The sequence below is a fragment of the Coffea arabica genome, chromosome 2c, assembly GCF_036785885.1.
Source record: "Coffea arabica cultivar ET-39 chromosome 2c, Coffea Arabica ET-39 HiFi, whole genome shotgun sequence".
Classification (NCBI taxonomy): Eukaryota; Viridiplantae; Streptophyta; class Magnoliopsida; order Gentianales; family Rubiaceae; genus Coffea; species Coffea arabica.
The window spans coordinates 7,889,041-7,905,879 of NC_092312.1; the positions used below are offsets into that span (position 1 = coordinate 7,889,041).

The following is a 16,839-nucleotide window of genomic DNA, read 5'->3' on the forward strand; positions in this document are numbered from 1 at the left end:
CTGACAAGAATGAATGAGGTCTTTCCTTTTATAATGGTTTAAAGCTGTCTAGTTGCCTGCTTGGCTTGGAACAGAAGTCGTTTACCATAGTGGGTATTCATTACCATAGTTACTTGTATAATTTTAGCGTTTATTAGTTGCATTTCTTGTAAGCAAACAGTAGAATAATGAGTCAACAACATCCTGGTTCTTGATTGATGGCATGGCGCGCGTGTGTGTGTGTGTGTGTGTCATCAACAAATATCAACAAATATATAGCTCCAAAACCAGATAGCCCCTTCCCCCGCATGCATGATGCATCCGGTCAAAGCTCCTCTATACCAATGAATGCGATCTCTCATTTCGAGTCAAAATTCTCCTCCTATGAATTTTATCTTCACAAGCACCCAAATCAATGTATCCGTGTCTATAGAATTGGCAGAAAAGCAGCACAGTACTTGGTTGACCCCAGCAATGCACACCCGCATGTACTATAGTGAATAACAGCCGATGAGTTGGATTGGCATTGGCTTCGTCAACGTTTGCACATGCACTATATGAGCCGCATTCGTCATACACAACAACAACAACTACTACTACTACTAAATTTCATATTAATCTGTACAATTAATATAAGCTGGGGAAGGGGAAAGCGCTTTGAACAAGGGCTAGATTCCAACTGATTAAAACAATTAATTCAGCCAGTTTCATCCACCCCAAATTTTGATTGATTACGCGCAATACACGATTATGTTCCGACGTCGTCTGTATCACTGAAGAAAAAAGCAAGCATGCATGCACGTGGAATGGAAAGGAAAAGCCAATTTGCTTATGACTTAATGCATGCCCGCAATATACTACGCACCGGACCAATTTGCTTATGACTTAAATTTCTGTGGAAAGGAAAAGCCACCTACCTACCTACCTAAAGCCGAGATTTCTGTGAGAGCTCATAATAGACTCGCGAAGCTGCTCTGCATTAGCAGAAGGTTATCCTTAGTGGATGGCATTGCCAGTTGAACATCAGAACGTGACATGTAGTTGGGCTTCTAAAGGACAAAGGGTCAAGATTTGTCATGCAAACAACACAGCACCAGGGGAAGGTCGCAGTCCAGGGACAGAGATTCAGAAGGTGCTCCTCAGTCTGAAGGGTGCTTGCCACAAAGATTAACCTCCATGAATATGCTTTTCAATTTTGATTTTTCATTTAAACCACCAGAAAAAAAAGAGGAAAGAGTATAGGCGAGCAAATAAACAATGATAAATCGCGGCCCAAAAATAGAAAAAAAAAACACCCATGTTGTGTCACAAGGATGGATGACCCCGAGACTAGAAAGTGAAGCCACTGGACCGCGAGTTCAGCAGCACATCAGACACGATTTCACAGCCCCCATGCCTGCAGTGTACTTTCAGAATATAAACATGGCTGTGAAGTTAATAGCACTTGAATATAAACTGCAAAAAAGTTTTGTCCTACCTTGATCACCACACCCAACGCCTCACTGCAACCGTTCTTGTTCATCGGATTTAAAGCAGAGTACCGTCCACACTCCTACAACAAGAAGGAAAGAACAAAACTAATGGAGTAAAGCCGCGGCAGCAACAGAATAAATTTGGATCTTCCCCTGGTTTAACAAGGACCTACCTGGCTTTACTACTACATAATGCACGATGTTAACTATCCATATTCCTAACACCCGCTGCTGCGATAGAATAAAACAAATGCATGTAAACCGCATATCAAACTCGCGTTTTGAATCACAATGGTCCACTGTGAACATTGGATACAGTATCAGTTTGCAAAGAAATGCAAAAGTTACAAATAGTTAACTAGCAAATCTAATTCTAATAAAATTGAGGACAAACATTGTACAAAATGTCATTGCCTCAACAAACCTATTAAAGCTTTAATAAAATACTGATTTCTCGCTCATCTCCTGGATTTGGCTCCTTTTTCTACCACTTTCCTCCCAACTCACTGCTGGGCACACTGCACTCTCTGAGCACCACCATGCATATCTTCATCTTCCTCGTATGCTTCTTGCGCTTGTTGTTTCCTACGCATCTCATCCTCAATGTTTACGTCATGTAGTGTGGTCTCCTCACACTCATCCAACTCCATGTCAGTAATTTGTTTTGTGGTCTTTGGTGGCAACACAGCCTCCAGAGACTTGCACTGCTCAGGGTCCAGATAGTCCGGGAATTCCACATTAAAGTGAATATACAATTTACCTCTCATAAATGGCCTCTGGTACACCACCATCCCCTCATCATTTATTGCCTTGAATTGATCTGTAGTAACACCAAAACAAGGATGGGTTAATGGGGTAAAGCATCTAGTATATATGTGGAATTCTTCCATTCCCAATTTTGCATACAATTAAAGGATTACTTGTCACCATCAGCATCTTAACGAAGTATTTGTGAAACCCAATCCACTTGTTACCAAGAGTTCAACAAACAAGGAGAGTAACATCAGCATGAGCATTTACCAATGAAACAATCAAAGAGGTGAAAAGCTGACATACATCAAGAACTTCGAATGTTCAGTGACTATTTAGTAAAAAGGAAGAACGGATGAATTAAGGAGTTGTTTCTTCAGACAATTGGTTCAGACTAAAATGGTCAGTAAACTATTCGGGACCTACCAGGCTTGACCACTTCTCCGGGCTGGGATTTAATAAGAAGTTGCCTGCCATCCAGGTGAGTCAAAATAAATTGGAAGCCGCAAAGAGCCTCAGTCAGGGAGAGAGTGTGCTCATAGAACAGGTCATCATGCTTGCGCTTGAATTTTGGATGCTCTTTCTGTTGCAGGACAAAGACAATATCCCCAGTAACTGTGTCCGGCTGCAAAGTAAAATCCAGTTAAATCTACACAAGCAGATAGTCATTCAACATTGATATAGACAATAAAGCAAAAAATTGTCAGAAAGAGCATACTGCTTCATCAGCTTCACCAGGGAATGTAATTTTTTGCCCATTTTGCATACCCTTCTCTACGACAACTTCCAAAACCTTCTTTTCCTGCACAACCTTCTCACCCTTGCACTGTGGGCAGCGATCCTTGTCGTTAATAGTTTCACCAGTACCTTTACACTCATTACAAGGATGCTGCATCTGCTGTATCATCGACGGACCAAGCTGTCTAATAGAAACTTTCATCCCAGACCCCTGACAGCCCGAACATTTCATTGAAGCACCTGATTTAGAACCTTTGCTGAAACTCAGTAAATTACACCACATCAGAATAACTGGGTAAACCATCATTAAGCAGCAAAATATAATGGTGACCAGTTGTATTACTCACCCCTTGCACTTTGGGCACAACACGTTTCGTGAGAGGGACAACTTCTTAGAGGTTCCATTGTACAGGTCCTCCAAAGAAACTTTAAGAGGATGAATGACATCCTCTCCCCTTCTTTGCCTTCTGCCTCTGCTGCTTCCACCTCCTGCATATGAGAAAATTCAAGAGATTGTCATCATGCATCACAAGTGCCAGTCAATTTGGATGTCCAATGTCATCCCCAATCAGCCACTTACCACCAAAAGGGCTACCACCAAAGAATGACTGGAAGATGTCAAATGGATCATGGACACCACCTCCACCACCCATTCCTTCCTTCAATGCATCCTCACCATACTGATCATAGATCTCACGCTTCTCTGGGTCACTAAGTACCTCGTAGGCTTGAGCTAGCTCTTTAAACTGAAACCACAGAATACTTCTTGTTAAAGCTACCATCACCCAATGCTGTGAGAAGTGACCACCTATAGCAGAAAATTATTGATATACTGTTTCACAATCAGCACAAAAAATTCGTACTTTGACACACCTATTAGAAACCACAATGACGTGAATTTAACCTTTTCAAGAAGAAATACTTAAGCAGCTTATGCACTTCCAGAGATGGTTTGCAGAAACGAACGAAATGGTAATAAGTAACATGGAAATGAAATACAATGATTTAGTGAAAGGGAAGCAATTAGTAAGTGAACAATATTTGATGTGTTGTTACTGAAACAACAGCATATTCAGAGTCATCCAGAATCATTATAGAGCAAACCAAAATAATAAAGGAGCAAAAAAGTATGCTCTAAACCATAAAACCAGTAAGGAAATCGTGTTCAATTACTATGTCAAGACTTTGAATAGGCAAAGTTACGACCCTTCTGTTAACGACCAAAAAATTAAAGAGTTCCTAAAGCCAATATATGTTCGCATGTACCAGCAAAACTGAGGCATAAATGAAAAAAGAGCCCATTTAGAAATAACAAATAACCCCACCCTCCCACCCACTCCACCCAAGAACAGCATAAAGAATGAAAAGAAAATGGGAAAAATACCAGGCGACAAGATTATAAGATTATACCTTTTCCGGATCTCCTCCCTTATCAGGGTGATTCTTGATGGCAGCTTTACGATAAGCCTTCTTGAGATCATCTTGGGAGGCGTTCTTGGAAACCCCCAATACCTCATAGTACTTTGTGTTATCGCTCCTTTTCGGCGCCCTCCCAAACATCTTGTTCTTCGATCTACTCCTTCAATCACGAACAATTTCACAAAATTAGATAGAAATCAAGAAAGATTCCCCGAATTTTACCGATCTATTGGTCGATTAACACACCAATCGTGAAAATGTCCAAGACAGAGAAGAAGAAAAGAGCGTACGGACGGAAACCCTAGAGGGATTGACGGTCGAGTGTTGACTTGGGAGCTGGCGGACGGGGTAAAATTAGCGGCCTAGCGAGCCACGACGATCGAGAGCGAGGGAGAGAGAGAGAGGGTTCGTCGAAGGTGAGATTTGTGGCTTTATTTTGAGGCGAAGAATTTGGACGGTCCAGATTTGCTGTCCGCTGGCTAACTCTCAAGCGTCTAGAATCTTCTATTACGGCCTTCTGATATGAACTTTGAAATCTATAGTACCCATATAATGTTATCCCTTTTTTTCAGTTTTAAAGTGTGAAAATAAATGAAAATACAATTGGTCATGGACAAGCTCCACACTAGTAAAAATGAAGTCTCAGGTATTCCTCCATTTATTACGAGAGGCATCACCACGCTCGTGCAAATACTTCTGATGTGTTACAAAGAATAACGCGAAGAGAAACGTCCATTATCTTGATCTTCAGCCCGTTTGTTTGGAAAGTGTTTACTTTTGATGGAGTTCCAAATAATAACGTGAAAAGAAATATCTACTATTTTGATTTTGAACCCTTTTGAAAAGTGTATTTCGTGGGTATTTATGTAAAACTTTAATATAACATATTGTGACGGGATTTATAAAAACACTTTCGCGAAGGAATTGAAAAGCTTTTTTATTTTTTTCTTTCTTTTTCTTCCCTGTCCTCTTCTTCCTCCTTGCCACGGCCATTACTCCAATTAAGGGGGCAAGGTGAGGGAGAAGAGAAAAAAGAAGGAGGAGGGGAAGAGGAGAAAGAGGGAGAGGATGAAGTGCAAAAAAAAAAAAAGAGAAGCAACCGGCGGCCAGCACCTACAATGGTGGTGGCGGCGGCAGCAATGAGGTGGGGGGAGTTAGAAGAAGAACCGAAAGAAGAGTTTTGAATATTTTGAGATGTTTATTTTAAAAATTTTAGAGAGTATTTGAAATTTTATGTAATTAAAGTTGTTAAAAAACTCGTAGAAAAAAAAAACTCACCAAAAACTGAGGTCCCAAACAGGTTTCGTTTTCTACTGGCAATCGACAACCTTTACGCATTTGTTTCAAGAAGCTCGCGGAGAGTCCAAATACAGAGATACTTTTTCCATCCACACCTTGAACTCCAATGTCCCATACCGGGAGAGTTGGGGGAAGTTCGACTGAGAGCCATAGAAGATCGGAAACTCTTTTATTTGATGCCTTGAAAGTACAATCCCCACACATTAACAAACAGAATCAACAACACGAGAATCCTGTTATCTGTCTCAAACTCATTTTGCTTCCTGTTTTTTCGTATTGCAAGGTACAATGGACTTCTATACTAACTTGTGAGGGAAGTTGATGCAGTATGTGCAAGGTTTTGAGCTTCTACTAATGTCAGCCATCGCTATGCACAAATAACAACATAACTAGGACGGAGGACTAGCAGATTGCTGAAGGATATCCAAGCTTCAGCTTGGCCAAATGATAGCCGAAGTCTTTAAAATACTACTTTAATCCTCCAGCAGAAGCACAAAATATTTGCATCCGCCAGCCAGAAGTATCAGAAACATGGTGCTCCAATATCTGAGCAACAGTATGAAGATTCCGGGCTTAGGATTGATCAGGGCACTTACAATCCTCGCGTCATGAAATTTTGCAGCAAAAGCCTTTAAATTTAGAATATCAGGCTGATGATACAGATTAGGAAGAAAAAAGGTCAAACGTTTTGTGACAGCATTATTTTGAGTCAGATTAATTTACCTGCGGTCATACACAGAAACCAGGCAAGAGCTTTGCAAGTCTCTTGATTAACCTTGTGGATGCATTTGTTTTTACAAGCTTCTGATTGGCATGATCTTATGTATATTCTGGGTCATTCATCAGTATTTCACATCTAAGATGCAATGAACCAATGTATTAGGCTCCTGGCCTATTATCAAATGCCAATAAAAATCTGCGGGGCAACACAAGGACGTTAGTCAGATTATGGGGAGCATAAACCTTTTTCACTAAATGAACTGTTCAGACTAATATACCCTGATCGGCAAAAGGTTACAGAAAATCACAAAAGATAGAAGGAAAAAACAAAAAGACCTCCACAACCATATACACCATATATATATATATATATATATATATATATTTTAAAAGGAAGCTTTACATTTTTCACTACAATGTATGAAAAGAGCCGTAACTGTCTCTCCCTTAGACTCTTGGGTTTACAATTGACTTGACTTGGCATTTCTCCTTTTAGATTCTAAAAGAACACACAAAATCACTTGGCATAAGGCAATGTTGTTATTGATGTGATATAACTAATTTTCAACAACAAACCTGAAAGGCATACCTTCTCTTGCGCCTTCCAACTTCTATTGCAGTTTGATCTTTTTCAGATAAGAAAAAAAAGCTTCATGGATAAATTAGGGATGGTTATAACATTTCGAAGTTATGCTTCTCTCTATTGACTCCATCATTAAAAGAAATTTCTCTCCAGAAAGGCCATAATTGCAGCCTACTTAATTTCCTGCAATAGGAAATATTAACTTCATCAATTTGGTCAGCTATGTCTGACAGGGCTTTCATCTAATCCACTACAAAGTTGTTCCCCTTACAACTTGTCAATATTAAGCAACAAGAATACTCATAAATGGCATCATGAATTGAATAGCTAATATTCATGTTTAGGTTCAAACATAATCAATAACAAAGCACAAGAAGGCAATGAACGTTCTCACCCTGAAAAAATGATTTCAAACTGATGAATTTCTCACTTCACGTTTCTCATCAGCATGTCATGATTGACAAAAGCAATTCAACTGCACAAGAACCCTGGTTTGGTTATATTTGGCATTCATGCCATTATTCTAAACGAGCTGAAACATAACTGTCAATAGCAGAAAATTTACCTACTTTGAAAGATGGAATCTACATAGAATAGCTGCATGGGACACTCATCAGCATTCTTATCAATTTACCAAGGATTGCTGATCAACATAAACCACTGTGATCTAATAACCTGCTAAAAGAAGGACAAGGCTAGTGACACACGAGAATGGGAGGCAAATGTTGTTGTATTGCTGGCTAGGCAGAAGTTGAAACTCAGATTTTCATATATTTTGCTTCACAGGTAATCTAATGTATAACTGAAAAAAAAAAAGATAACTGAAACAGAACCTAACCGGTCAGTTTGATATAATTAAGCTCCCCTAAAGATCAGAAAGGCCCAATATTATCCAAAATTTAATGGAAAAGTAGTTAATCAATTGCGCTGTAGCATCAATTTGCAAATTCCTTAGCCAAACTATTTCCTCCTTTGACATATTTGACATGACCAACCAAATTATATTTACTACCACATTAGCATGCGGGGAATAAGCTATTGCAGAAGACGGTTAGGAAATGCTCTTATCAGCCTTATGTTTAATGACCATAATGTAGAACATTCAGCAATTGAACTTAACCTGTTTAAGTACTCAAATGGTGGAAAACATCATGCAGGAAGGGACAACTTTTAGAGCTCTGAAGGAAGAAAGATAACAAACCAACAAATAAATTAATAAACACACACAGACAAGCTGTAAAACAAATAACACTTTCCCATACCAAAAGAATTTCCAACTGTGAGCATAATTGTCAACCATGAAACACATTCAAATGCAAGTTATATATAGAAGTATGGGACTAGACAAGAATCCTCAGTTTATGTCTTAAGATAGTTAAGGGAGCATAAACTCTGAATTAAAATAGAAGCAACTAACCTAATTTGCTTTTGACCTGCTCACTGAATCTCAAGAATGTAAGCAATCTGAACTCCTTGATCTCCTGGTTTTACATTCTAATGTTCCTGGGCAGAGTGTGATCTAAACTTCGTGGTGCTTGTTCCTCTTGCCAAATCAACTGTATCAGGCAGTGTAAGACTTGAGAAGGCCTCAAAGACAGTGCTATTCCCATTTCCCACAAATATGTTATCTGCTCCTTCAATCTCCCATACCTGCAGCAACCTCAAGCTAAATTTCTCTGGCTACTTGGCCATAACCAAATACGGAAAAAAAAAAAAAGCTAGAACATTCGTTAAAATAACTGGTAACTGCTATCAGCAACACAATTAACCAACTTCAAACAACATACCAGTAAAGTCAGCAGATTTCTTATGCCGGAACTGTACTTTCTTGGCCTTTAAGATACCATGGTATAATGTTGACATGGTGTGGCTATCTGGTTCTATTCCCTTTAATGACATCTCATTGACTAGACTTACAGCCCTATCCACATCTCTCCTCTTACAATACCCACATAGCAGGGCACTATAAGTTACAGTATCAGGTTCTAGACCAATATCAATCATTTCATTAAAAAGGTCAATAGCATCTTGAAGATTGTTCGATTTACAATGACTGTCAATTAAAGCAGTATAACAGATGGCATCAGCTTTCAAATTCATCTCCTTCATTTCAACCAATAAAGGAGAAATGTCTTTCTTTTGGCCTTCCTTTCCAAATCTTTTTTCCCTTCTAAAATTAATCTTTGAATATCCATCCAGCAAAACAGTGTAAGTGATGATATCAGGAGTTATACCTCTCTCCTTCATATCATTAAAAAGATCACAAGCCTCATTTAAGCAATTCACCCTACAATAACCATTCAACATTATTGTGTAGGTAATAACATCTGGAGTTAACCCCTTGGCAACCATATTATCAAACACCCACCGTGCCTTCTTCATATCTCCAGAACCACAGAGAGCAGCAATAACTTTAGTACACATTTTCTCACAAGGGCCTTCAACAGAAGACAGCACTAAATCAAATAACTTTATAGCTTTGTTATATTCGCCTTCTGTGCAAAGGCAACTGAGAAGTTTTAGACAAGAACTTCTTTTTACCACAGCTCTATGCTTTGCAAGCCTAAGGAATAGTTTAAAGGCCGCTTCTGTGTGATTTGATTCACAATAGCCATCAATCAAAGCAGCATAATTTTCTAAACACTTATCTTCCAAACTAGTAAAAAACTTTTCAGCTTCCTTTACCTTCCCGCCAATACATAAGCCTTCAATGATCATGTTGTATGTTGTGGTGTTTGGTGCCACACCTTGCTCTTTCATGTATTTTACAAGGTCCAATGCCTCTTTAACACATCCGTTTCTAGAAAACCCACCGGCAAGAACATTATAGGTAACAATATCAGGCATCAGACCATTCTGCTCCATCTCCTCAAGTAAGTCTAATGCACAGGAAACTCTTCCTGCAAGACAGCACCCATTAATCAAGGTGGTGTAGTTCACAACATCTGGAACCATTTTCTTACGCCTCATCTCATCTAGCAATCTCACAGCTTCTTCCACTTTTCCAAGTTTGCATAAAGCATCAATTGCAACATTATATGCAATCTCATCAAGGTAAATTCCTACATCGTTAAAGCTCTTGAACTGATCGACTGCCTCACCAAACATGCCTATCTGACACAGGCATTGAAGAATTGAGCTGACAATTACACAATTAGTTCTGATATTTTTAGCTGCCATTTCGTTATGGAAAGCCAGAGCTTTAATTATATTTCCAACCTCGCAATAGCCTCGAATCAAGGCACCATAACAAAATTGATCAGGCATTAGTCCATGCTCCTCCATCTTAAGCAATACCTCCTCTGCTTCTTTTAGTTTATTTTCATTAACAAAACCACGCAGCACAGCCGTATAAGCATATGCATCAATAGGCACACTTTCTCTACTCCAGGCTATCAACACTTGATAACCCAAATCTGATCGTCCATGTGAGCAAAGCCCTTCCAGATATGTGGAATAAGTAAAATTATTTGGGGTCACACCAGCTTCCTCCATCTTCTCAAACACATCAACAGCTTCCTCCAGAGTACCCTTCCTACAGAATGCCTTAATCACAATACCGTAAGTGTAAACATTTGGACTCAAACCTAACCTCGTCAACTGCTTATACATAGCCACTGCCATATCCACCTTTCCACACTCAACCAACCGGTTCAACAGATAATTACACGCCAACAAAGACACCCCAAAACCACGCCTTGTCGTCTGGAACAAAGTATCAATAGCCTCATCAAACATACCCACAGTAACAAACGCCTTAACCATGGCTTCAAGAGCCCGAGCCAACAAATTCGACCCCTCAACATTTAGTCCTTCCACCAACGCTTCAAACAAATCCGAAATATCAAAACCCAAATGCTCTTTTCTCGACTTAATCACCTCCAACAGTACAGAATCTAACTTCATATCCATACCCCAATAACATAATATCCTAATAATAGCAACATAGGTCCCAACATCATGCTTAAACCCACGCTCCTTCAATTGCCTAAATATTTGCAATGCAGAAATGGGTTCTTTTTTCAAATTATTGAGGATTTCAATGACCCCACATGAATTTAGCTCCCAAACAGGATCATCGATTTTAGTGTCACTTTTATCAGGGATTGAAATTGATTCATCAGCACTTGAGTCCGAGTAACATGGGGTCAACTGAGTTAGCGCTGAAACTGCCCGAGACCGTATAAATTGACTGTTTCCGAAGAGTTTTCTTTGGGAAACTGACCTGAATGTAGAAACACACCACATGGAATTGGCAGTTAATAAGCCACATAGAGGAACAAAACTGGAAATTTCTGTGCTCCCATAAGCTTCTATCTGCGATGGAAAAGGAACTGAAGCGTTTCTGGAGAGTTGGGATTAAAGTTTAAGCTGTGGAAGGCAGGCATGGAAGTGTCTTAAACCCTACAAGAGAGCCAGACTTCAGGGCTTTGAATTTTTGTAAAGCCCTTTCATGGGCTATGTTCCGGATAACCCGGTTACCATGGATCCTATGCTCGGGCGACTCCCTTGTTTTTTTCCTTTCTTTTTTTTTTCCCTTTAACCCGTCATTTCCTCGCAATAATTGCTACTTTGCTGGTCGCTATATTTTTTGCCCCCGTCAATATTCTGCGTGCGGGGATGTGTGTTTTGAAAAAAAGCGAGCTACCGTAAAATAAGTTACAGTAAAATTTTATATAAATATTAAAAAAAAATACACATTTCAAACAGATTCACAAATATCAGTATCAAGCTCCAATTTTTATGTTAGTTACCTAAAAAATTTGAATTTATGAATAAACACAAGAAATAATTAGCACTTAAGTATAATTTACATCGTAAATGATAAGTTTTAGGTTCAAGTTCTCTCCTATGAAAGAAAAAAAAGAAACTTTGTAAAAGAAAAATAAATACTTAACTAGTTATCCTTTGTCAACAGCCGTTGGTGTGTTATCCATTGTAAACTGCGCTTGGAACTTGTAGCTCCACGAGGCCCACCAATTCTTTTGTGTTTGAGCTGTTGAAACCACGACGGACTGAGGCCCATAATTGCTATATTCTTCACTCATCAGATAGTCTCTTAACTTTCACCACTTGTAGCAAAACACGTTATTGTCGCATGCACCTACGGCTGTGTAAAGAGCTCGCACGGGTGAGTGGGACTTGGAAACCTGCAGCTTCCACGAAGGGCCGGGAGTTTTTTTGTCAAAATAACACTGCTGTTGCTAAAAAATATTTTCAATGTGATTCATTTTTAAATTTTATTTTCATAATAATGTTATTGTTGCCATCCAGTTATTTTGATTGTCATGTAGGATAACAATAAAAAGGAAAAGTTCTAATTTAGTTCATAGTTTCCGACATGAACTAAAAATTTAAATTTTTTTATTATAGAGGCACAAGAAAATTGCATAACTTTTTTAATTTTCTTATAATTATTTAAAATAAATTCTACCATTACTGACCTTGCTATTATTGGTCTCTGAATTTTTCTAAATGTGTCAGACCTATTAAATATATTTTTCAAAATATAAATTTTAAAAATACAAAAAATTGCAACGAAAATTGTAAGCAATTACAAAAACTTCAAGGCTATCATATTTGTTTATGTCATTCTTCCTACTCCTTGAAAAGGCAAGAAAACAATATTCATTTGTCTTATGATTATTGATTCGAAAAGAATATTTTTTAGATGCTATCAATATAAATATTGACTCCTTAGAATTAAGTTTGACAAGGGAAAGATGAAGAAAGATAAAAATGTAAAAAGGTTTAGAGAGAAAATTAGAAAAAAAATCATGAAAGTAATAAATTTTAAAATTAGATTACTTTCAATGGGTTTGTTTGGATAGAGAATTATTAGCCAAAATTTATTTGTTTACATCATCATTACAATTTTCAACGCACCTTTTTATCTTCCCAATTATCTTTTTATCTCGCATACATCACATCTCAAAAAATGCTACAGTAAAAATATCTCAAATAATTAATATATGTCATTGAATAAGAGTTATTTTGACAATAAACTCAAGCGGCGGAGAGTACTAAACTGCTGATACAGAACGTGACTTCGAGGGCGCATATCTATCAAGTATCAACGAAACAGAGAAGAGGCCGTGCGTGTGTGCTGTCGGAATTAAACATATCAGATGAGGTCCCAGACCCTAACGCGTTTCATGCAAATTTTGTCCGTGCCAGGCAGCTAAAGCCACTCAGCAGAATCAAGGAGTAATAAATCATTAATTGTCCTGATCATGCCCTTTAAAAGGTAAAGCATTCCCATGTCAAAGGTACATTAATTGGCCTGATCATGCCATCGTGTTGTGTTGGAAGGGCATTGCATTTTTTAGGTTGTACTCGTCAGTCTTCAGTTGATGTGAGTTGTTACAAAAAAAAATCAAGTATCACGCAAGCAAGATCAAGATGCCCAACAGTCTTGAGTGGGAGTATAAAGAAATTTCTTGGTTTGTACAGCCTTCGCTTTGTATGGATATATCACAGATGAAGAAATGGGAGATGATGAGTGTGTACGGACATTGTTATTATTTGAAATATTATTCGGGATAATTAGTATAGTACTTTTTATGATTTGTTATATATGAGATAAAAATTGATTGACAATATGAAAAGCGTATTAAAAAATGTGTTTATAATGTAAGTTAAATAATAGTTGGAAAAATTTTGTATCTCAAACATAATTAATATTTGGAAGTTTTTCTATTTCAGAGAAAAAACAATTATATTTAGATTCCAATTAAAAATAATAATAATTGGAAGCTTTTCTATTTTGTAATTGAATCTTAATGTCAGAGACCTAGCTATTGAAAATTGGGAGAGAACTAAAACTACTCTCAAAAATATTCTAAAAAATCTTGGATGAAAAAACTCTCATAACTTTGAGAGGGCACACTCCACCACAAAAACCTTCGCCACTCTGGTTTTTTCCAAGCCCCACGTTTTGGCACAAGTGCGTTTGTTCATACATTAGTTAGACGATCTTTCGTCCAGGCTATAACGACAACAATTTGAACAAGTTTCATGATTTAGATCTGATATGAAATTTTTTAAGGATGGCTTTTGTCACTTGTTTAGTAAACATTGGATAGACATCACGGGACAAGATGGTCAACAACAATTTTTATAATCGTGTCGGTGGTTTATAGGTTAGATTTGATTGCTTTCGATCTTCGCTTTGTCCTTTTTTTTTTTTTTGTTGACAACGACAATTGTATAACCTATTCTATCCTAATTCACAAGAGAGAGGGAAGCTAAAAAGGCCTGTCTTAGAAATAGAGGTGTCGAAATGGGGTGACTTGTGTAGGTTTGAATTGGATAAAATGGATAATGGGTATCAGTGAGTAAACTCATTTATATTCATTTAATTAGATGTGTATAAATGGGTAAGTCAAAAAATGAATTAGATAACCCAATTATCCATTTATTTTAGTTTTTTGTAAACACATTTAAATTTATTTTTGTAAACTAAATTATCAATTTATACCACTCTTTGCACCCATAATTAGTTTTAAATAATTACCTATAATGTTCAATAAATCTAATTACCAATTTTTTTCCATCCGTACTCTATGTTGTAAAATTACATACTATTTAATAATTGAATAATAAAAATATACTCCTATTAGATCAAATGGGTATTTTGGCACCACACTTAGAATTTGAATCCTCATCTCCAGTTCAAAGAAGAACTCAAATCCCTCCGTGATGGCCACTGAACCAATCTCAGTGGTTGATCTTCACTTTGTCCCTTGCTGTAAAACTTGCCCTGCCTCCAGTATCTCTGCTCTCTCTAGTAGTCTGTCTGCCCGTGGGCGTGGAGGCAAATAATTGTAATCTCATGAAATATGGAATTTTAAGACATTTTAGCTATCGAAATCATGGATGGATCTTGAGCGTAACTGCGAAAGGTCTTCCGCATGCATGCCAAAATGAAAAAGGAAGGCGCATGCGTTGGAGAGAAATTTTGGACCGAGGGCAAAGGACAAATGGTATGGACCAAATTTAAGACGCACTACTGTAATTTGTTACCAAGCGTTTTGAAAAACTTTTAAACTCAAATGTCACTATCCCACAAATGTGACAATTCATAAATTTCTAGACGTATCAAGCACGAGGAGGGGATTTGGTGCTAAATTTTGTGCCATCTATGAGTTGTTTTAATTTTATCCTCGTCGTAAAAGTAAAGATGTAGCAAAGATATCTTGTAACTTCTAGTAATTTCTGATTCCAATAACTTCTTTTTTATTAATTCCGTTTGCCTAAGAAAAAAATCCATAACTTCTTTTTTTGTTTTTTGTTTTTTGGTAACAAAAGGACAAACTTCTAATAGTAATTTTTTTTATTTTAATGAAATAACGATTTTTTTTCTTGATTTACATACTCGTAAGGTGTGCTTTTCCCACTAGTTAAAGTAGTGTTTAGACTATTGAAATGGGCTCGCTAACCCAACTACAGAATTAAAACTAAAAGGCTAAACTGCATGTTCCTCAAACTAAAGGCTACAAGCTTTAATTAGATTTAAATCTTGATATTAGACACAATGATTTCCCAATAGTACTGCCTTGTTTGGATTGTATTTTCTTGGATTTTTTTTGTAGAAAAATTACTGTAGCGCTTTGATGTACGTGACAAAAAAAAGATAATAAAAAAATGTGATCGCGAAAAAAGACCCAATTTTTTGACGAAAAATGGCTGTCCGAACGGGGTCACACGGACAATCTTGTTTAACAAATACCATGCGGAAGTGCCCCTAGCATATTTTCGCAGGATAGTGGTTGATGTTCCGATAATCTATAGGCCATACTGTATGCTGCATAATTACTGTGATACTTAGTTGTGTGCGCTGAATGGTTTTGTTTCTTGTGATAATATGCTCACAAGTTCTATAGACAAGCCCTCATGTTGCTTGCATACTTTACATTGGTCGATTAACGGATGAATAAACTATTGGTTGATTGAGTTACTTTGGCCGGCCGGCTAATTGATCCATTGATTATTATTTTTATTATTATTATTATTGATAAATGTGCGTATCGACGCAGTAGTAGTGGTTGTTGCGTCGTGTGAACTCTGTCTGACCCAAGATCTGATCTCCGTGAAACATATTATTATTATTGCTTCGACTCACGTGAAACATTTTTCAGGTGGCAACTGGCGGAGTTTTTTTTTGTTTTTGTGCGTGTGTGTGTGTGTGTGTGTGATGGGGAACTGTAAAAAATAAACACTGAGTGCCGACCAAAGACCTAATCCAGACGAGGCGCGGGGAAGGTGGTTCTTTGGAGTTGGTTGCTGGTGTGGCTGTACAGATCTGGTGGAATGCAATGTACAGATCGGTAGTGAAGAGTTTCCCACGCTGGGGAAGAGATAGGGAGCGGCTTTCTGAGCTTAGAGTGGAGATAAAAAAAAGAAAAGGATTAGAAGGGCAAGAAGTAGCAAAGGGCTCATTGCTTCCTTTTTCCTTTTGTTGTATGAAAAATGTTTTGCGAGAGGAAAAAAAAAAACCACCTCCCATTTGCTCTGCCGCATTTTGTTTCTGCTTTCCAGTTTAAACTGTTCTGAGTAGGGCAACGGGGTGTGTGTGTGCATCATCAATTTTCTTCACTTTGTTAGTTGGAGGCATATATGTGTAGTTAGTCGGCGATTGGGGGATGCAAAGTTCTTTCTTCTTCTTCTTCTTTTTTTTTTTTAAAAAAAAAAAAAAAAAAAAAAAACTTATCATCTCCTCCTTGTTTCTTCAAGTATTAATAATAAATGTAGAAGGTGCATGGAAGAACTTTCATCTGCTTCTTTCTTTATGTTCTCCGCTGCTTGTAAATTCAGTATAAGAATCATACATCAATCCGAATGTTTTATTTTTTATGACAAACAAACAAAAAAAAATAA

General features: G+C 37.6%; 2 protein-coding genes across 8 annotated transcripts; both read right to left on the reverse strand.

Annotated features, from left to right (window-relative positions):
* Positions 1–1,708: 1,708 nt before the first annotated feature.
* On the reverse strand, positions 1,709–4,850 carry LOC113725622 (dnaJ protein homolog). Of its 7 annotated transcripts, none has more exons than XM_027248890.2 (7): positions 4,605–4,850; positions 4,350–4,512; positions 3,520–3,685; positions 3,287–3,428; positions 2,920–3,196; positions 2,628–2,826; positions 1,709–2,271 (listed from the first exon to the last, which is right to left on the reverse strand). In XM_027248890.2, the coding sequence occupies exons 2-7, from the start codon at positions 4,497–4,499 to the stop codon at positions 1,955–1,957; spliced, it is 1,251 nt and encodes a 416-aa protein (XP_027104691.1). In that variant the 5' UTR covers positions 4,500–4,512; positions 4,605–4,850; the 3' UTR covers positions 1,709–1,954. The 7 variants fall into 7 exon arrangements, with proteins under 7 accessions (XP_027104691.1, XP_071930159.1, XP_027104692.1 ...); XM_072074058.1 differs by having other exon boundaries at positions 4,653–4,825; XM_027248891.2 differs by having other exon boundaries at positions 4,350–4,518; positions 4,653–4,825.
* A 3,531-nt stretch (positions 4,851–8,381) lies between these two features.
* LOC113725623 (uncharacterized) lies at positions 8,382–11,470 on the reverse strand. The gene is made up of 2 exons (XM_027248899.2): positions 8,748–11,470; positions 8,382–8,610 (listed from the first exon to the last, which is right to left on the reverse strand). Exons 1-2 carry the CDS (start codon positions 11,206–11,208, stop codon positions 8,597–8,599), a joined length of 2,475 nt encoding a protein of 824 aa, XP_027104700.1. The 5' UTR covers positions 11,209–11,470; the 3' UTR covers positions 8,382–8,596.
* Between the last annotated feature and the right edge of the window lie 5,369 nt (positions 11,471–16,839).

What these genes read in the sequence shown, in the direction of transcription:
- LOC113725622 (XM_027248890.2), bottom strand. Translation starts at nt 4,499, where the DNA reads ATGTTTGGGAGGGCGCCGAAAAGGAGCGATAACACAAAGTACTATGAG. An exon ending in TGGTGGTAGCCCTTTTGGTG is followed by an intron (nt 3,429 to 3,519) that starts GTAAGTGGCTGA and finishes TCTCATATGCAG; the next exon opens with GAGGTGGAAGCAGCAGAGGC. An exon ending in CGGAGAAGTGGTCAAGCCTG is followed by an intron (nt 2,272 to 2,627) that starts GTAGGTCCCGAA and finishes GTGTTACTACAG; the next exon opens with ATCAATTCAAGGCAATAAAT.
- LOC113725623 (XM_027248899.2), bottom strand. Translation starts at nt 11,208, where the DNA reads ATGTGGTGTGTTTCTACATTCAGGTCAGTTTCCCAAAGAAAACTCTTC.